Consider the following 22,357-nt stretch of genomic DNA (forward strand, 5'->3'; position numbering starts at 1 on the left):
ATGAGTTTCTCTCTCACTTACATGCATTCCCTACAGTAGTAGTTGAGGATATTGCCAAAGGAAGTCATATAATAATGCTTAATAGGTTTTCAAAAATTATTGAACATGGGATTTGTAGAAATATATAATCAAAGATAAGCCTTTTTAGTGGATGCTATGGGAATATAACTTTCCTGTTTCAAGTAAATAATGAGCAATTTTGAAATTAACTCATTTCTATAACTCTGGAGCATAAAAGGTGTTGGCTTTTCATTTTTTAAGTATATCAGAAATTATATGTGCTTGTGTGTGTCGGGCTTTGCACACACACACACACAGAAGCACACACACGTGTACGCACACACGCACCCTGCTAACCAGAGAGGTATTGGATCCCCAAGAGCTGGAGTTCCACGTGATTGTAAAGCCAAGCTGTCTGTTTTGAGTGCTGGGAGTCTAGTTTGGATTTTCTGAAAGAACAGTACGTGTCTTAACCACTGAGCCACCTCTCCAGAGCCCTAAGAATTTTTTCATTTAATTTTTTTTTTCATTTTTTTTATTTCTTGTTGGGGTAGATTAAATTAAGACCATATCATTTGTATACAATTCGACCACTAGGTGGTGCCCATACAGAAGGGATTTACTTACATGAAGGTTGTGTGTGTGTTTCTGTGTTTGCTTTTCTAAATAAATAGCACTCTTTGTTCACTAAGATTATTTAATACTTTGTTTTGTAATTTATACCGAAAGGTTTCTGGGTTTATTTGTAAGTTTGGAAATATGTATCCAAATAATTGAATATCTATTTTATAATTTTGAAATAATTTTTACTTCTATTTAATATTATAAAAATACATATTAACACCCCTAAGCTTATTATTATTACATGACTTTTACTCTTTTGGCTCTTTCGAGGGGCCCACCACCCAGCTCTTAAATAAATCACACACACAGACTTATTCTTAGTTAGGAATGTCCGGCCTTAGCTTGGCTTGTTTCTTCAGCTTTTCCTAAGTTGTCCCGACTACCTTTTGCTTCTGGGCTTTTTCAAACTTTTCTTACTTTTGTATATCTTTCTTTACCTCTTTCTCCGTGGCTTGCTGTGTAGTTGGGTGACTGGCCCCTGATATTCTCCTCTCCTTGTTCTCTTGCACCCAGGGTGCTCTTCTCCTTCTGTTTACACTCTCTGCCTGTTAACCCCACCTATCCTTGTTACTCTCTCGCTATTGACTGTTCTTTATTAGACCATCAGGTGTTTTAGACAAAGAATCACAGCTTCACAGAGTTAAACAAATAAAACATAAACAAAAGCAGCACACCTTAAAATAATATTCCCCAACAATTATGATATTCAAGTTTTGCATAACAATCATTAAATATGTACTTTGCTGGATGAAGTAGTGCATGCCTTTAGTTCCAGCACTCAGAGGCAGAGGTAGGCAGATCTGTGTGAGTTCCAATTCAACCTGGCTACATAGTGAAACACTGCGTCTGAGTGCATGTGCATGTGTGTCTGAATTCTCCAGAGAAAAAGAACACACACACACACTCTCACACACACTTACAAAGCTGTGGTTCAACTAGTCTAACAATGACCGTCTCTTGGCAGAAAATTCAAGAATCCAATAGTTCAGTCCACAAGGCTGCATATCTCAGCTGGCCTTAAGTGTTCATCAGAATCTGAAAGAATTAGGTTCCAATACCCGTGAAGGAATGAATATGCCAACAAGAATGAGAGCAAGCAGGCAAAGAGCAAAAGCCTCCTTCCATGTCCTTTATATAGCTGCCACCAGAAGGTGTGGCCCAGATTTAGACTGGGTCTTCCTATTTCAAATTATTCAACCAAGAAAAATCCTACACAGTTATGCCTAGTTGCTTGGGCCTTAAGTTAGTTAATTCCAGATGTAGTTGACAACCAAGAATAGCTACCACATGTATATTTATGTCTTTGTGTAGTTCGCTTTTCTACATTAAGCTTTCTCCAGCTGTTACAGTTAGAATTCCAGTGTGAAAGAAAAAAGTTGGGGCTGGGACAATTGCTCAGTAGTTAGGAGCACTAGGTGCTTTTCCAGAGAACCGGAGTTTGGTTCCCAGCACCTACATGAGGTGGCTCACAACCACCTGTAACTCCTGTTCTAGGGAACTCTAAGCCCTCTCTTCTGGCCTCCATAGGTACTAGCATTCACAAGGCAGACATAGAGTCACAGACATATAGATAAATAATTTTAAAGGAAAAAGTAAACTGCATAAAAATGTTACTTTACATATACCCTAAGTGTAGCGGCGTAAACGAATGCAGACAGAGTGTAAAAATATATATATATAGCTTTAATGTAGAAATAGACTTACAGAACCACCGTTCCCGCGGAGACCAGGAAAGCAGAAGCGAGAGCTCGGAGCTTGCTCGCCAAATTTATAGGCAGACATTAGCCCGAGGCGAACACGCCCCTTAAGGGGCGGGACTTATCCCTACACCTAAGGTGTTAGTAGCAATTGTTTTTGGTTTGTTTTAGGTTTCATATTACTTTTATTTCCTATTCCAGGGTTTTCTGTAATGAACCTAAATTCTGGTTTAGTGAAGTTCATCTTTCAGCTCTGTTGTGGAATGAATAAGGTTCTTGCAAAAGTACTCTTCATTGCCTTCCACATCCCAGTCAAATTATGTGGAACCAGTTATGATTTTGATACATATATTGTCTTATACACATATATTGTTGGACAGTGGATGGCCTAATCTACAGCCTAGATGTTTGTACTTCAGATAACAAGATATTTTCATAAAAAAGCTTTTTGAGAAATTGAAAGTTTTGTAGTGAATAGATTGAAATAGAAATTTTGTATATTAGAGCATAATTATTCATGTTTTTGCAAAATGTGGAATGGAGTGATCTTTGGCTTTCTAGGGTAATTCTCTATGCACTGAAGGATTACTGTTGTGTTGTCTGTTTTATTGTTTGCAACTTGAAGAAGGGGGTTTGCATTTAATATTCAGTATCCTCGTCATGATAATCCACAATCTCAAAGGCTGTATCAAAACTAGAGTGTTGTGTTTAGTTTTTTTCTCTTGGTGTTTATCAGAATATATGGATCATAGCACATATTTTGGGATCAAACTAATTACTCTCTGTGTGAAATGTATTAATGACTTCTTTATTAAATACTGGTCCATAGTAAGACTTTGTTTTTTGGGAGGTCTTACTCTTCCTTCAAAGAGGATTCTTAGATTCATGTAAACTTCTAATGTTTTCATGTATTTCTCTACTGGACTTAAATAGAATTAATCTCTTTAGAACCACAGATTGTAAGCTGCTTTCCTACTACTTGGAAAGAAACCCCAAACTCTGCTTTAATCTTTTTGGTAAAGTATTGGATCCCTAAGAATTCCACATGATTCTCAGCTCTTTGGAGTATGTGTCTTAGGTAAAGGAATCAAAGAGATAATATGGGCATCTTTTCTTCTTGAGCCAGATTTGCAGTGGGCCTCGGGGTTGTGGTTTGCTGTGCCATGTCCAGTAAATTACATTTAATTCCTGCTTTGAAGTACACACATAAATAAGATTTTGTCCACATCTGAAAAATAATCATGAGTGGGCCTGGAATTTATGATGTCTTCAAACAGAACTAAAAATTGATTCACTCAATTATCATCAGATAACGCCTTTGCTCACATACCCTTTTAAGTGTACATATATTGTAACATATACTAATAGCATATCATAGGTTAGGCTTCAGAATCTACTTCTTAAACTTGAGGGTGTTAAGAGTTACTTAAGGAGTTTTTAACTAGCATTTCATGGGGGCTAAACAGATGACTCAGTGGTTACAAACATGTGTTACTCCTCCAAAGGACCTGAGTTGACTTCAAGCACCCCAAACAGGCAGTTTCCAAACACCTGTAACTGCAGCTCCAAGGGATCTGGTGATCTGATGCCCTCTTCTGGCCTTCCTGGTCACTTGAATACAGGTAGCTTATACACATACACATAAACTAAATTTAAAAAAAAAAACAAAGAATTTATATTAAAACACCAGGAGATTCTAAGGTTAATTGCTATGAGGGGAAAAAAAAACATGGAAAAAATTATAGATTAAGAAATGCATCAAGCAGTATTCACGAGCCAGAGTATCATTTATACAGTGGTTTATAATAAAAAAAATTACTGGTGTTTTTTGCATATTTAAATACATAACCTTATAATCTTAATGATAATGATATACTAAACAGGTGGTGCTGATTGCTTCTTAACAGTTCTTTTATCATAAAAGCTCCAGTGGCCGTGTATGTATTTTTCTGATCAATCTATTCTAGACTCAGTAATCAAAACATTAGAAATCAGTACACTAAATAGAATAATTATGCTATATTATAAACATATTTTTCCTAACATTAGATCCTCAGAATTCAGCATAATGGTATCCTAAACAATTTTAAAAAACCAATGCTAAATAATGTAAGATCCTTTACGATGTCAGAATTTGTGAGTAACAGATACCCTTTTAATGAAATTACTTTAAAAATCAGAGCTGTTATCAGAAAGAAACCTTGTATTTTAAAATTCAGTTCTATTTATAATTTATGTAAGCAGTGAAGATGCCATTGGATTTTACTCCACACTGATTGAAACTTAGTAACCCGGCCTTTCTCCACCCCATGCGCTAAATCAGTCAGCCCCAAAGGGTCTTGGTAGCCCAGTGTTTATAACATCCTTCTTTACCTGCTAATCGACCTCACTTCCTGGATTTCAGTCCGTCTAGTTATCAGCTAACAAAAGAACAGCTTTTGGTTCCTGCAGACGCTGGTGAAAAAATAATCACAAGAAAGAAATCCACCTTATGTCGTCTTTTTCTGTCTGCAAAAATAAACTCAGCCATCATACAGCTAACAGGTACAGAAGGAAGATACAAGCTCGTTCATAGGAAGGAAACTACAGAGAAAATGAGCATCATTTCTCAAGGTTTTTATTTTCTCTGATCTACAAGTGATGCTGCTGTAATTCTAGCTGCAGTTTTTACCGATCATTCACCACTCAGCAGCTGGTGGAGAAGTAAGACTGCTTGGCAACCACCTGCAGGGCTGCAGAGATGAATTACATTTTCGGAAACAACACACTTCTGTACTCTCGCGCCAGTCGAGGAGGGAATGCTAGCTCTAGCCATGGCTCAGTAGGCCCAAAGCAGAAACACTGGGCAAAAAAGGGCTCGTCAGATGAACTGCAAGCTGAGCCAGAACCTTCACGCTGGCAGCAGATAGTTGCATTTTTCACTCGAAGACACAGCTTTATTGACTGCATCTCGGTAGCCACCAGCTCCACCCAGGTAACATGCCACTTGTTGAAATTATTTTTAATATATTTATGTTCATATTTGCTTTACCACAATGTCTTCATGCAGATTTATTATTAAAATTGAGTCTTCTGTGCTCTTATCTTGGCACTGAAATTTTATGTTTTTAGTCCGTCTCTGCAGGTCTTTAGCACAGAAGGGGAAATGAAAAACATTTTCTCTTATGTTATGTAATGCTAAACAAAACAGTCTCAGATTCTGCTAAATGACTTCTCTAAAAATGTAAAGTTATTAACGCACGAGTTAAAATATAAGTTAATAATGCTCATCTTATTTTTAGATGATGTTAAATGCTGTAAAGAATGATGTTTGAGCAAAAGAAAACAACCTATTTGTTTAGTTTTGCATGTTAGTAGAAAACCTTAGGGAGAAATTATAGTAAAGAAACAAAAGATAGCTTAAATATTTTAAATTTTTGAGAATGGATTAAATGTAATACAATTAGCTGATATTGTATTTATTTATCTTAAAGATATATTAAATTGATTTAGTCAAGAGATTAATGAGTCCTTCCATTTTACAAATATATATTGTCTAAGGCAAATCTGGAATTAGGAAATGTGTGCAATTGCATAGTCATGGAATATTTTTAGCATATTCAAATTATAAAGAAGCTAGCAAACAGGAAAAGTTCCAATTTTTAAAAATGTCTCATAAAATTACTTCTTTAAGAGGAAAGGAATATTAGATATAGAAGGAGAAAATAAAAGCAGTTGAATCAAATGCTAGTGATTTGGTATAAAAGATGATGAAAGGAAATGTTAATATTTTAAATACATTGTAGCAGATAACTATTCAACTAGTGAAAATAAAAGGGTAAAAAATAGTCTAATTTAAAAACAAATTGAGAGTGATTTTTCCTTTGAAACCAGTAATTCTTAATATGCTTACAGATGCATATACTTTTGGTTCTTTGAAAAATAAATTTCCTTTAAAGATTATTTCCTTCATCACTAGAGGCAGCACAGTAAATATAAATATAACTGCCAGGCTGATTTATTTGTTTTGGTTGCTAGAGTTTTCTCATAATGGTTTTTGGTTGTAAAATGTCAACTTTAAAAGTCAGAAAAATCTACCTATTTCTTACATGATTAAGATGAAATTCAGGAGTAGGAAGCATCATCATTTTACATGTAGGCACTGAGGTTACTTCCAGCAAAACTTACTGAACGGCAATGATTGACTCTGAAATTAAATACTCACTGCTCTAAGAATTTTTTATCATAATTCTGATTATGATGGGTGAAAAGATTAAAAGTTAGTGTTGCCGGTTTCTGTAGATTAAATAATATAAAATAATGTTTTCATCAATAAAAATACCCAATGATTTATGTAAATAAACTACTGTGCTTATGTATATACACATGTTTATATCTGATGTTCATCTTAGAACATACAAATGAAAAGACCACTAGTTTGCACATAACACCACTGAAAGCATACAATTGGAAAACAGTAACCTAGACATTAAAATGGTTGTAGCCCTGTTACACCACTGAATATTACTCCCCCCACACCCCCAGTAGGTTCCTGTCGTGTTTACATGCTGAAAAATGAGTTAGTTTCTCTTGCAAATTTCTTAACTGATAGTTCTCTTGTCCTTTGAGTTTTGTCTTTACAGGTATAAAAATTTCCTTGGTCAGGCTTTTTTTTTTCCTTTTCTTTCTGATGAGTTGCGTAATTGATATGTTCGAGTCTGTAGTTATAACTTATTGGAGTTTGTTTTATAAAATAAAATATAGTGGAACTGAAAAAGAGCTTGAGACCTGATTGCATCTTAGTTGATGCTGGAGTCCATTTTTATGACTCAGGCCTGGCTTTGTAGCACCACAAGACTTAATGTTGTTGTCAGGGGCAAAGTAGATGAACGAAATGTCATAATTTGTAACTACTATGAGTATGTTTTGTACTGTGATTGTACTCTGTTTTGATGTCCGAAATAAACTTTTTAAAGATTTGCTAGGAAGCTAAACTTTTGTTGTAATTACCCTTAATTGGGTTATATTATACTTTAGCAAGTTGAAGAGTTGTTACTAAATTAAATTTTAATTATTTTCTCAGTCACTACTCTGATTCCCAAACACTCCTTGCTACAAATAAAAAGAAACTTTACTTACAAATTCATTTTAACTGCTTGCCTATTGGAAGTATTCACGTTCAGAACTAGGATTATATGCCAGGTTCCATGGAATATCTGGAACTTCTAGGAAGTCATTGTATTCTAAATGATAAGGAAACCAAATAGTTAGAAATATCTACAAGATACCAAATGCTTCTGTTGGTGCTCAGTAACTGTTTGTGGAATTAATGTCTGTTTCAGTTAGCTGGAATGGTATTTTTTAATGCTCCACGTTCTCCCCTTTCAGGTGTCTTTAGTTCTTCACAATGGTTCATTTCATCATCTTGCCTTTTCCTTTCTTGCTTCCTGTTATCCTCAGGCCATACAAGTCCTGTGTGTTCCTGATTTCCTTGCCCCTTTAACCCTCACCAATAGTAACAAAAGTGTTGTTTACGTACTATCTCCATTCATTTGGTTTTTGCCTCAGAAGTCTACATTGTAAGTTGGGAAAGGGAACTTTTTTTTTAATAAAGATATATTTGTCATGAATATATTGTTGCTTTACCTTGCTGTGATTTTTCTTTAGAGACTTCATATTATAGTCTTTGTTTTGAAATATATATATATATATATATATATATATATATATATATTTTATAAGCAGTGCCAAATATTCCTTTTGGTTCCTCACATCATCATCCATCCTGCTCCTGTAAGTAGTTACCATGGAACCAAGAGGTGGAGCTGTAGCTTGTGTTGTCATTACTGTGTTGTGGATGACTGTACCTCATCCTTCTTCTTTGATTCATGACCATAAAAACTGCTCATTGTAATCTTAACCCATTTATCTTTTTTTAAAGCTTCCATCAGTAAAATCAGGTATCATCGGGCAATATTTCCTTTTCCTCTCTTTCTGGGCATCTGCATCTCTCTTAATCACTATGATTGCTGAGTATTTGAGCTGTTGACTTATACGGTCTTTATTCTGCTATTTGTGTAATCATTTCTTAGTGACTTTCTTAGTGACTTTATATCCTTACATAATCTACCCAAAACCTTGACTTTTCTATTTTTCATATCTTTACCCATAGGTATGAAATACCTTGTGTTTTCACTTGAACAATCTACCGAAATGATTATGTTCAAGACTTTCCAGTACTACTCATTGTATCACTTGAATCGCTGATGCAAGCATTTCACGTGACTACCACTTTCCTTTTCAGCTTACTCTGTGCAGTACCCCACTACAATGATTTTAATCCTCTTACGACTCTAGGGACCAATGAATATTACTGTTTTTTACCACTCATACATCCCTCGTTGCCTTGTTCAAATTCTTTTATAATTTTAACTCTCTTCCCCTTTGTCCCTTTATTGGAAGCATCTATACTTTGTTAATTGCAGCTCTGCCCTCTCCACAAGAGCTCTGAAACTGCACTTTAAGCATACCTGTTTTCTAAGCTGATAATCTTCCTTTAGCCTGTTGCAGCAAGTGAACTATCTGTTCCTAAAGCTCACGCTTCACTTCTGTACTAGATTTCACTCCCCTTTCAAGATCTCATCAGACTCCATTTTCCACTGTCATTTCCACTTTTCTTGTTTATTAAGTAATTTCCATGAGATGAAATACCTCTCACCAGCCGGGCGATGGTGGCGCACGCCTTTAATCCCAGCACTCGGGAGGCAGAGGTAGGCGGATCTCTGTGAGTTCGAGACCAGCCTGGTCTACAGAGCTAGTTCCAGGACAGGCTCCAAAGCCACAGAGAAACCCTGTCTCGAAAAACCAAAAAAAAAAAAAAAAAAAAAAAGAAAAAAAGAAATACCTCTCACTAACACAAACAGCTGAAAATGTCTCTATGTGTATATGTTTTCAAATCAAACTTGTTAGTTTTTACTCTTTATTTTACCTTCAGGACAAAAGAATTTAACACAGTTGATTACTTCTTTAAATTTTTTACTTTTGACTCTTGGATGCTGATCTCATATTCATTCTCCTAACTTCAATATCCTTTGGAGTGTTTTCCTTTTTCTTGTTGCTAAGTATTAGAATGTCTTAGGGCTTAGTCTTGAATTCTCGTGTGTGTGTGTGTGTGTGTGTGTGTGTGTGTGTGTGTGTGTGTGTTCAAGTAATCTTGTCCAGACCCAGTCCAGTCTTGTGCTGTTGCCATCAAGGTTTCTGTCTTTAGCTCAAAGCTAATTCCTGTATACTAGGTTTTATAACTACAGCTTTCTGTTTACTCAGTATTTCCACCTGAGTGAAGCATATGAAATACTAAAAATAGAATTCCTTCATTATTACTATTATTGAGTTTCTTTTTTCATTTAACTTCTTAAGGTTTTCGTTTGTTTTCTTTTTTATTTTCTTGTTGTTTTTGTTGTGGTCTTTGACAGAAAGAAATCATATGATCTGGCCCATGCTTCTGAGCATGCTTTACCACTGAGTTACATTTCAGCGTCAAGAGTTTTTACCTTATTACTTCCTATTCTTATATGTGCTGAGACTCAAAAGACAAAACCGTTGGGATTATCTTCTGTTCCTTTGCTCCACTTCCAAGATAACAGCAAATCCTATTGGCTTTGGGTTTAAGATAGGCTTCTCCCTCTGCCTCCACCCTCCCAACTGTGTATGTGTGTGGGCATGTGCTTATGAGTGAGTGCAAGTGCCCATGCAGTTCAGAGTGCTTCCTTCACTAGACTCTCGGTTTCCTGTAGGTGGAATTTTCCATTTATGTTTATGCCAATCCTCAGCTTCTGTGACATTGTTGGCAGCATAGCAAATACAACAACACAAATATTGTTGAATGAGAGAAGAAAGACAGATCAACTTTTACTCAGAAAAGCAAGTGCAGATTTTTCTCTGTCTTATTTTTTTCTTAATCTCTCCACGAAACATTTGTGTATTGAGTTGGTGTTAAGCTTCTTCTCTGGCTGATATCTCATTTCTTATTTGTCCCACTGGGGAGGAAGTGAGCCCGGAAAAAAACTTTGGTTTTCTCACAGTCAGGATGACTATGTAACTCTTAGGCTCTAGATGGAAAGAGGGTGCTATTAATAACTAAAGTGGGACAAGTACAAATACGTATTTCCTAGGCAAACAAAGGCATATGGTTATCTATTTATATCCATTTATCTTCTGACTTATAACTAGGCAACAGACTTCAGTGTTCCTACCAAGACATCTTCGTCTTGAGGTATTTTAGATCCAACCTTATATACATTTCTCATTAAGTCCCAATAGGAAGGGAGAATAGTTTTCATCTTCAAGAGACTGATTATTAATATTGTAGTACCTTTGCACTAAACTAGAGCATATTCAAAGTAAGTATGCAGCCTTTTAAAACTACTTCAGAAATGCTGACCGTGATGAAGAGTAGAATAGTTTTCCAGAAGAAAGGGGTACATACAAATCATCTATCTAACTGGTTATAAATGCTACTTTGGTCATGACCATGTATTTAACTCCTCACTCAAAAGACTATGACTCACATTTGGAAATGTTCACCCTTTCACCAGAAAAATATTGAGGGACATATGTCATATTTCCATTTATCTTAATATTTTTATAGCACACATAAATGTATTTATTAAAAAGGTGCTTAATATGTAAGAATCAGTTATTGGTACAGAAGAACACCTTAGAAAACACAGATACTAAACAAAAAGTATTTGTTTACAGTAGTTACAGAGTCTTTTACAAAGTACATTGTTGACCCTACAACGAAGCAGTGGTACTCCTTGGAATCTCCTCGGGTTAATTACAAGCTTAGATCCACAGGAGAATTATATATAGGTGTTTCTAATTTTGCTTTTTGTTGTCAAAACCTAGGCACAAATAAGATGCTCTTCAATAGGTTGGTACACATCAGACAACGGAATAGTATTTAGCAATAAAAAGATTAAGCCGTAAACATATGGAAGAATAGTAAATGATTATTATTAAGAGAAAACAAAGCAGTCTGACAAGATTTTATACATATTATCCCAGCCTTGTGACATTTGGGGAAAATCAAGTTCCCCAGGTTTTGAGAGGAGAGAAGAATCAGTAAGTGAAACTATTGTGTGTGATTCTACAATGGTGAATGATGTCATCATACACCTGGAAACCCATAGACTATCCAACAGCAGGAGTGAACCAGCATACACTGGACTATGATAATGCTGGGTATAGGTTCATCTGTTGTAAAAAATATACCACTCTGGTGCAGGGTGTTGATAGTGGGCAGGCTGTACACAAGTGTGGGCTGAGGGTATACAAGAACTTGCTGTACTCAACATTCAGTTTTCTGTGAACCTAAATCTGGTCTGAAAATTAAATTCTATTAAAAAAAATATAAAGTTGCTGTCTTAAATTTAGATTGGCTTATTTTGCAGAACTAAATGAGAAATATTTTATGTAAGTTTTCATCTGTGCAGCTTCTATATAATGTCTTGATGTAGTTGGCCCTTCTATCAAGGACAAATAGGCCAAAAGAAACACGTTTCATTTTAATATATTCAAGTAAGTTTTAAAGATAACTTTTAAAGTAAATCACTGAAAAAGGATGGAGCCACATATCTATGGTGCTTTCACATTTATTGGGCTAGCATTTTGCCTTTTTCTTTCCTAAGAATTATAGTCCATGTTTCTTATCACAGTTAAATGTCATCTGCTGAGCCGTAAGCTTCATAAGGGCTGGTACTGTAAGGTGCACAGTTTCTTTCATGTTCCTTCAGAGTAGCACATTGAATGTATGGATAATTATTTATTGAATAAGTAGATGTTATGTAGGTAATTGCTTATTTTCGTTTAATCATGATGACTGAAAGGAAGCTTGGAGCTTCTAAATATGACTTGGTCATTATTCACAGACTTTATATACAACTATGGCTTAAAATTTTGCACATCTATACCATAGGTTTTGTAAGATAAAGTGTATATTTCAGAAGTCGTTAGAAATATTCTGATAGAAAAAAAAAATAATGTGGGGAGGACCAGCAGTAAAGAGCACTGGCTAGCCAGCAGTGGTGGCACACGCCTTTAATTCCAGCACTCAGGAAGCAGAAGCAGGTGGGTTTCTGAGTTTGGTGACAGCCTGCTCTATATAATGAGTTTCAGGATAGCGAGAGCTATACAGTTTCCTTGTCTCAAAAGACAAAAGCAATGGTACCAGGCACAGTTTGGTACACAAACATCCATGAAGGCGCAAAACACTCGCACACATAAAATTAAATGAAATTCTTTTGAAAAAAGGAAAAAGTATGTGAGGAGTTATACTCTACACATGTGAAGAACTGAAGAGTTGTGTCATTGAAACATGTTTTTAAAAATATCTTTTACTAATATTATCAATCCCTAACAATGTTATTATATAATCTTAGAATTTTGATAAAAGTAAAAATAATGGTTCAGACATGTGGAAAACAGTAACCTATAATTATTACCTTGTTTAAGAAACTTTTATGAAAACCTACTGACACAATCGTTTTACTGTTACATAGTAATCCATGAGCAGAAACACTGATTTTATGCAAGTATGGTTTAAGTGGCCATGATATCTGACAACAGGTTTTTTTTTTTTATGTGAATATGTGTGTGCAGGCTTCTTGGTGATGGCAGGAACCTAGAAGTTCCACAGAGTTGTAGCAACAAACATGACTCCTGCCAGTATTTTCACCATGAAGCTAGACTCTCAAAAAGGTACAGAATGAGGTGGAGTCAGCTGCCAAAGCTACAGCTTTAATCCTAGCCATATTGCTTGACTCGTGTGGTCAGAAAAAGATAGAGATATACAGTAAAGACAGATTCAGACGAAATAAAACCTCTAAATGGTTTACATTGTGTTTAGAAATATACAAATATACATAGGCTTTGGAGAGAAAAGAGAAAGGATGGAGAAAGTCCTTAAAAAAAGGAAATAGAGTAGTCAGATATGGTGGCACATACCTTTAATCCCATAGGCAGAGGCAGAGGTAGGCAGATCTCTGTGAGTTCGAACACAGCCTGGTCATGACAGCCAAAGATACACAGAAAAACCCTGTCTCAAAGAATCAAAAATTTAAAAATAAAAGAAATAGACTTTTTAAAAAGCCACATAAAGAAGGAAAACACGGAGACTCTGTATGTTATTGTGCTGTCTTTGAATTGTTTGACTGCTGAGAAAAGAGCAACAGCTGCTAAAAGACATTTGATTATAAATGCTATTGGATTAATCCAACCTATATATTTTGAAAATGCCTTGACTTCAAAAATTAAATCAAGCCGGGCGGTGGTGACACACGCCTTTAATCCCAGCACTCAGGAGGCAGAGGCAGGCGGATCTCTGTGAGTTCGAGACCAGCCTGGTCTACAGAGCTAGTTCCAGAACAGGCTCCAAAGCCACAGAGAAACCCTGTCTCGAAAAACCAAAAAAAAATAAATAAATAAATAAAAATTAAATCAAAAGATATTTTACTTTAGAGAATAGTTTTTTTCTTTTGCTTCCACAGGAAATGCCTATAGACTCATTCTGGGTTAAGAAAAATAAGGTTTGATTAAGGAAGACCCTGAAAAATCTCTGACAGGAGCAGGATGGCCCACATGATCCAGTGTTTTAGAGCGCCTCTGCTACAGTGTCCTCTGAGCTCTACATCCAGAAGAGCTTCAGGTCTACTGGCTAAGATGATTCAGACTCACAGACTACTCCAATCAGGATTTGACCATAATCCTAAATTTTCTTTGGGTTCCATTATGATTATCAGCACCCAATCAGCCAGAAGTAGCCTAGAAAACTATGACCACATTCCCCAAAGTTGGATTATGGATGTTTGTCTTTGTGTAGTGTATTGGTTACAAGTTATTATGGATAATGGTCAGGAAAAAAGCTAAACAATATAATTACCAAAATATTTGGTATCCTGGAAGAAAATGAGAGAAGTAAGATATTGGGGAGGTGATAGGATTGCTGATAGAGAGTGAATTTTGAAGGTCATGTTTAAGTAAAAACAGGAAAGAGTTCATAGAATTGAGGCTGTAGCTATCTAAGCAAAAGAATCCTTGGAAGAAAAATAAATAGAATTTGGAAAGGTATAGAGGAAGGATAGTGGGGGCCCAAGTCATTGGGGTTTTACAGAAGGGTGATTAGAACAGATGTAGTTAATTCTCTGTTTTCTTTAAATTCCTAGTAACTGAGTCATCTATTTTTAAAGGTTGTTAGATGAATGCTATTATAAAATACCATCTTTTCATAGTGAAGAGATCAGAAACCTTAACTGAATTTATGAATTCTTGCAATTAAAATTAATAGATAAATGAGCTAATTTGTCTGTGTAAACTAACAATTTTGCATCCATGCTTCTACAATAGAATTAATTGCTACATCTATTTTCCATAACTATTTTAAGTTTTTAAAAATAATTTGTATTTTGATATCCCTATGGTTTATTTAAAAATATATCTGGTTCTGTATACATTTGTTTCTGAGTTACTGACTTGAATTTCATACATACATTACTGGTTGAAATACTGTTTCAGGTTTTTTAACTATACAGCTTTTATTAAATATATAATATGTTTGCAACGACAGTGGCAAAGGGCATATGAATCATAAGAAAAATATTAAACCATGAAAAACACCTTTTGTTCTGAAGATATTGATCCTCTCTTGGATACAGCAATTCCCAAGTGGAGCTTTTAAAAATCTACTTTGCTATATTTTATCCTTCCATAAACATTCAAAAGGCTTGAAATTTTTTTCCTGGTTTCTTTCTTTCTTTCAAGTAGCAGCTTTGACATTTAATCAGAACCATACCTCATTATGTCATAGTAGATCTTTAAACAAAGGACCAAAGAACTTGGATTAAGAATTCTAACTATGCTGGGCCAAACTCAAGATCCTTATTCACCAGCAGTGGGGTAGGGTGATGGTTATTTTTGTTGTCCTAAGATACGGGTACCAAAGATTTGTTAATTCATTTATTTCATTTTCCTAAAAATGCAGAGGCCTTTTTTAAAAAAGCTCTTACTGGACATTTGTATTTAGTCTAAATTCATTTTACTGTGATTACATGAAGCATGTTAATGCAAAATGTGATATTGGCATCTTGGTAGTATAGTTTTATTTATCTTCTTGTCAGTTTTACATTTTGGAAATCATTTTTTGTTGTTGTTGTTTTATCTCTTGTGGTGCCTTCTCAAACCCCCTGCCCCTGACAGTTTCTCTGTAGCCCCCCGGGTTCTGGAACTTGGTCTGTAGACCAACAGGCTACTTCAGCCTCAGAGATCTACCTGCCTCTGTCTCCCAAGGGCTGGAATCAAAGGCATGGGCCACCACTGCCCAGCCTCTCTTGATTGTTTTACATTTTACGTCTTGACTTTTAGGAAACTGGATTTTAAACCCAGGGCTTTGTGCTTGCTAAGCAATCATTCTACCACTGAGCCAGCCAATCCTTTCCAGTTCTGAAGTCTTAAATAGTTAGCAAGAAAAATAGATATTTAGATAGCACTATAGCTCTTTTATGTCTAAGTCTAATTATTATCTAGGAAATAATTTTTAGTTGCTATTGTGGGAATTGTTTTTCAAGAGAGGATTTCTCTATGGAACCCTGGCTGCCCTGGAACTCGCACTGTAAACCAGACTACCTCGAACTCACAGACCTGTCTCTGCCTCCCAAGTGCTGGGACTAAAGGAGTGCACCACCACATCTAGCTATGGAGATTATTCTTAATAGCTCTCACTTCCCATCAGTCCCTAAGGCACATGAACTCTATATTCCCAGTTTCTATCTGTCTACTCATGCCCATTTTTACTGATACTGCCATCAGGTTACACCACCAGTTACCTCTCAGCAACGCTATCACAGCCTCCTAATTTGCCAAGTTCCAAGTTCTTGTCTCTTCCTTGACGGTTTGTATGTATATAATAGAAAGCACATTAGCTGTTGTAAATAAACAGAAAGGGATTTGATAAGTAGATTCACAGAATACGTATGTATTGCTGAATGTCTAAAAGCGAGGGGCAACAGTGTATTCATAAATGAGAATGTGCACATGCTTCAGTGTAAAATTACATACAAATTGTATGTAAAATTACATACAAATAAAAATTACATACAAAATATATTTTGAGTATAGGTTTCCTAAATTAAGACCTTAGTATAAAATATAAACCTATGTAGAAAATTAGTGAAATTTATTAAATCAGTTCAAAACATCTTTCAGGTAATTGTCATTATAGTGTTTGTTTTAAAAACACTTGAAAATGCATATAATCTGTCAAATTATAAAAATTTACAGTTTTCTGCAGTGTTCCTTCAGACAGTGTTAATATTATAACCTCTGTTGTCATGGAAACAAGTCTCCAAAGGCAGCCTCAGAGACTAATGATTCCGTGGTGTTGCTATGGATAGAAACAACTGAGACTGTTGCTAGTCATGTGACCAAGATTTTTCAAAATAATAACAGATCTCTGTCGAGCTGATCTTACCAATGGTACAATAGAGCAGGACAGGAGTGTTCTAATGGTTGTTTCCTATTTGATTTATATGGTTCTAGAAGATTTTTAAAGTTTAAAGTGCTATTCTCCATTCTTTCTTTTCTGGAATAACCCAAATGTAATGATTACTTTACATTGTCTCATTATTTAACCCGTTCATATATATGCATTTGACATTTTCCAATCTAGAATCCCAAGCACTTTATCATGTTACAGACGTCTTCATCTCCTCACTCCGCTTTGTAAGCTCCAGTATCTGTCACACCTCACCAACTTTTATCTGATTATTGGATTTTTTTAGGGCTGTAGTTTTTGTTTCAAGTGAATGTATTATTTTGTTACTGTGTTTATCATTTGTGGCTTGGATATTTTATTTGCTGGTAGGTCATTTGTGGTTAACTATTTGCCTTCTGAAAAGGGAGGGCATATGTTGTTCTTCCACAGAATTCTTAACTCTGGATGTCTTATAGACAGCAAGATAGGTTAAGATGACATAGTGTGGGCTGGAGAGATGGCTCAGTGGTTAAGAGCATTGCCTGTTCTTCCAAAGGTCCTGAGTTCAATTCCCAGCAACCGCATGGTGGCTCACAACCATCTGTAATGGGGTCTGGTGCCCTCTTCTGGCCTGCAGGGATACACACAGACAGAATATTGCATACATAATAAATAAATAAACAAATAAATATTTTTTTTAAAAAAAAAAGATGACATAGTGTGTTTTAGGGATTTTTTTGTTTTTCTTTAGAAACAATATTTAGATCCTTACCCAAAGAAGGTGGATTCTAGAACAGTCCCTGAAAAGAAGGGTACAGTGGAGTTTCAGTGCAACATAAAGGAATAAAAGTTGGTCATTAAGGGATTAGGAGCGACTGACCAGTAGATGTATTTCTTGTGCTTTGAAATTTGAGGTAATGCCTGAAGTGTTTAGGAAAACTGACTTTGTCGTCAAAGCTTTCATTAGACTGCCATACATGTTTGAAGGTGACATGTAAGTGACCACTACGTTGTAGACGACGCTATGCTTGTTCCCAGACCAGTATAAACATGTGGAGGCCTAAGCCTTCAGAGTCCACCCCTGGAATCTGCCCTCCAGAAGAGGGACTGTGGCCAGTGGTGTAAGAGGAGTTTTCTCTGGAAGCTGCCCTGCTCACTATCATGTAGGAATTTTGAAAGCCAAAATACTAATTCTTTCTTTGTAGTGTGTAAAGCGGTGTTTTTAAAAACAAAAGCCCAACTCTCTGTGTATTTTTAATCAACTCTTTATTCAGTCACGCTCCAGCGCAAGTCACTCTCCAATTAGGATGGAAGGGTTTTTTTTTTATTTTAAAAAATAAAATTTTATTTTTTTATTTAAAAAAAACCTATCTTTTCTCATTTTACATGTCAAATCCATTTTCCACTCCCTCCCTTCCTGCTGCTGCCTCCACCTTTCCCCCTCCCATTTCTCATCCCTCCCCCCATCCACTCCTCATAGAGGTTAAAGCTTCCCATGGGAAGTCAACAAAGTCTAGCACATTGTTTGAGGCAGGACTCCCCACTATATTTAGGCTGAGCATGGTATTCTTCCAGAGAGAATGGGTTCCAAAAATCCAGAAGAAGCAGAAGGGATAAATCCTGGTTGCACTACCAATTTTTTTGTTGTAGGGACTCATTCCAAGACAAAGCAATAGTCATGACATCATGGAACCAATAAATGGATTATTTTTAATAAATGAAGACTGGTAATAAAGCTGTCCATTTAATCCAAGTATTGGTTATAAAGTAGAGCCACTCATACCTCATTTTTTTCTTTCTTTTGAGTTAAATGTATAGCTTTACCTGATTTTATTTGAACTATTCCTCTTACTCTAGTGATTACTACTAGCATAGTAGTTCTTTGTTACTACTAGACTATTACCAAGAAATGAAAACCAATATAAAAAAAGCATATTCATTTATTATATTTTGAGACATTTAAAAAATAAATACTTTTTGGTGTTAAAAATAAATACTTTTTGGTGTTCTAACAACTCAAAACTAAAACACCAAAGAAACAAACACAAGGAAACTGTTAGAGATGGTGGATACGTACACAGACTTCATCGTGGTCATAAATTTCGTATGTGTCAGCTCATCAAATTGCTAACATTAAATATGTACTCTTGGGGCTGAAGAGATGGCTCCGTGCTTAAGAGCACTGGCTGCTCTTCGAGAGGATCTTGGTTCAGTTCCCAGAACCCACATGACAGCTCGCCCCATTTGTAACTGCAGTTCCAGGGGGTCTGACACCCTCTGCTGTCCTCTTCAGGCAATGCATATGTGTGGTATGTAGGACAAATCCTAAATGGTCTTAATAGTAAAAACCCTGAGTCAGATAAAGGGGTAAATAATGAAAGATCAGAGAAGCAGTGCAGCCAGCCACTCATTCTTACCTCTACAAAATCCTCAGACTGAATGGGGTATTCTGTCTCTACAAGGCATCAGACTGAAGACCTTGAGCTCCTGTTTCTTCCCGCTTTATATTCCTCTCTTCACCCAGGCATATCCCTTCCTGTTTCTACCTTAGTGTTGGGATTAAAGATGTGTGACTGCCAAGTACTAGGATCAAAGGCGTGAGTCACCACCTCATGGCTCTGTTTCTCTTTGAGACTGGATCCATACTGTGTAGGTCAGGGTGGCCTTGAACTCAGAGAGATCCATCCACCTCTGTCTCCCAAATTCTGGGATTAAAGGTGTGTGCTAGCACTGCCTGGCATCTATGGCTAACTAGTGTGGCTAGCTCCGCACTCTGATCTTCAGGCAAACTTTGTTAGACCACAAGCAATCACCACGGTAGTATGCAGACACTTGCAGCCAAAACACCCATACACGATAAAAGTTAAAATATGGACAATTTATATTAGTTTTGCTTAAATAAAATTCCTCAGAAACTGAACGAAGTATTTTAGAAAGAATTATCAGTTTTGATGACTATGGCCAATTATTTTGTAGTATTATTGCTTGATTTGGGTTGTCTGATTAGATTCATTTCATTGTGTTTGGCACCAAAGTTAGTATTGTCATTGTATCCTGTGAGATAGTATTTAATTTTAATTTATCTTGTTATGGTAATGTTAGTGCTGATTACTTGATTATGATAGTATCTGTTGTATTTATCCAGGTTAGTATTTTGAGGGGATGCATGATTTTGTGGGGTGTGTGTGTGTGTACACGTGTATCCCATTCAGATGTTCATAGTAAAAAATGACAGTTTCACTTAGCAACAGCAATAGGAAGTTTAAACATCCATCACTGTTTCTTAAATAAATTATAACCTGATGATGGCTGCCAGATGATGATTTTGTAATTCCACCATTTTCTACACTTTTTAGTTAGCATTCTATTTTAAGGAAATGCATTTTGTTTATTAATTCATGTATGTATTTATTTAATATGGACTCTGCTATTTTATTTGTTGAGTTTTATGGCACTGTTAACTCTAGTAACTTGAATAAGAGTCTCCCCCTAGGCTCAAGTTTCTCAGCACGAGTTCTTCAGGTATACTGTCTGGGGAGATAAGAGATTCCTTAAGTGCTAGGCCCTCTGCATGTGGGTGACAGCCATATACTTTAGTCTGTGGGGAGTGGGCCCTAGCAGTGGGACTAGGATCTGTCACTGGCTTTTGTGAACCTATTCCCTATGGTGGGATGTCTTGCTCAGCCTTGGTACAGGGGGAAGGAGCTTGGTCCTCCCTCAATTTGTTATGCCATGCTTTGTTGACTTCCATGGGAGTCCTTACCCTTTCTGAGGAGTGGATGGGGAGGTAGTAGAAAGGAGGTGGGGGAAGGGAGCTGAAGGAGAGGAGGGAGGGGAAACTGTGGTTAGTATGCAAAGTAGATTTTTAAAAAAAAAAGTTCCTAAAAAAAATAAAGTATTTGTAACAAGACAGGAAAAACAATCCTTAGGTAGGTACAGCCTTACTGTAGACGTGCATCACTAGGGGGCAGGCTTTGAGATTGCATAACCTCATCCCTCTTGATGTCTCTCAATGCCTCCTGTGTATGGATGAAAAATGAGACCTTACCAACGTGTCACCACTTCTTGCCATTGTAGACTCGAGCCCTTAGAACCGTAAGCCAGAATAAATTCCTTGTTTTCTTAAGTCTCTTACTTACTTACTTACTTACTTACTTACTTTGGGGCAGATAGCAGGATGTCCAAGTGATAGTACTCTCAGTGAATTCTAGCACTGGAGCCAGCCATTTCTGTAAGGAGCCCTCTTTTGTTTTCTTATTTGAGTATGGACAATTAGAAATCAAGATCTGGGTACTAGGTATATATCTCTAGGCTTTGAGATAGTAAGTGTTCCCATTTGTTCTCAGTGAGGCAGATCTAGGAAATATATTTATGCCTGTATTTAGTTTTGTTCTATATGAAATAAAAAACCACTATGTTTATACCAGTACTGCCAATTCTGATCTTACAGCATAGGTCCATGCTGGGTCTTTTCTATTTTCATAATTTACAGCTTTACTTTTTCTAACATGAGAAACATTGCTTCCATTGTCCTTTATAGCCTCATTTATTATAGTGAAACCTCCCTTCACACCTCCCATCCTATCATTTTCTTTGCTGCTTAAGTATCTACAGATTGCTTTTGTACTCCACTGGGATCTGTGAGCCTCATGCTAGATGTTTATGCTGCTGTGCCCATAACACCATCCTCACTTGATTCTGGCTACCACACCAGAGTTTGGGCTCCCTGCCATTCCTTGCACACAGATGATAGCATCCCTTTACTTTGGTTCCAGCCGTGAATGCTCTGTTCAGTAAGTCACTTCCTCTGCAAAGGCAGTGGTATCTATCCATATTACCTCTGAAGATTTTTGTTTAGTTCTCTCAGTATGGTTGAAAATAGGAATCTCTATTCATTTGCTCTTTCAGTGTGTATTTCCAGATGATATAGCAACAGTTCTTTCAAAACCGTTCTTCCCCTGTGCTTTGTCATAAATCATTTTAAAGGGCATTTAAGTATTTGCATGATAATTGGTTGCCACCATTTAAGTTTTTAATTCTGACCTTCAAATACAGAATTCTGAAGTCTTTTCAATAGTAACAATGTAGAAATAGTGACTGAGGCTTCAAGTCAAAGCCATGGACTTTCTTCCATTGTGGTAAAGTAACATAGCATAAAATTTTTACTTTAACCTTTTAAACATTTTAATTTGTGGGTATTTTGGCTGCCGTATATGGCAGTGCACTGCTTTCCACAGCAAAAGATGTCAGGTACCCTGGGACCAATCACCCATTTGGGTAGATGAGACTTGGGTTCTCTGTAAGTTAATGCTTTTAACCTCTTAGCCATCTCTCCAGCCCCTTATTTTAGCTTTTTAAGTGTATAATTCAGTGACATTAAGTATATTCCCAATATTATGAAAATGTCATCCTTCATTTTAAGAATTACTTCTTCAGGAGCAGGGGAGATTGATTTTTGTTGTTGTTGTTGTCGTTGTTTTCACCATAAAATCTAATGGCTAAAAATCTGTTTGAAAGGAAAATAAATTCAGAT

The 22,357-nt window shown here is 36.3% G+C and overlaps 1 protein-coding gene across 21 annotated transcripts in view; it reads left to right on the top strand.

The window, feature by feature from the left end:
- The window catches only part of Dlg1 (discs large MAGUK scaffold protein 1), a 190,771-nt gene that overhangs the window by 73,124 nt on the left and 95,290 nt on the right, over nucleotides 1–22,357 (top strand). For 3 of the 21 annotated variants that reach the window (XM_041673126.1, XM_041673128.1, XM_041673127.1), the window contains exon 1: nucleotides 4,738–5,295. The exons of 15 other annotated variants lie outside the window; for them this stretch is intronic. In XM_041673126.1, coding sequence (XP_041529060.1) covers nucleotides 5,062–5,295 — 234 coding nt within the window. In that variant the 5' untranslated portion in view covers nucleotides 4,738–5,061. Of the gene's footprint in view, nucleotides 1–4,736; nucleotides 5,296–22,357 lie in introns of those variants that run through there. 3 more of the 21 variants (XM_041673129.1, XM_041673130.1, XM_041673124.1) reach the window with 2 other exon arrangements.

The sequence above is a fragment of the Microtus oregoni genome, unplaced genomic scaffold (genome assembly GCF_018167655.1).
Source record: "Microtus oregoni isolate MIOR12 unplaced genomic scaffold, Mior012 000023F_ref0000262, whole genome shotgun sequence".
NCBI lineage: Eukaryota > Metazoa > Chordata > Mammalia > Rodentia > Cricetidae > Microtus > Microtus oregoni.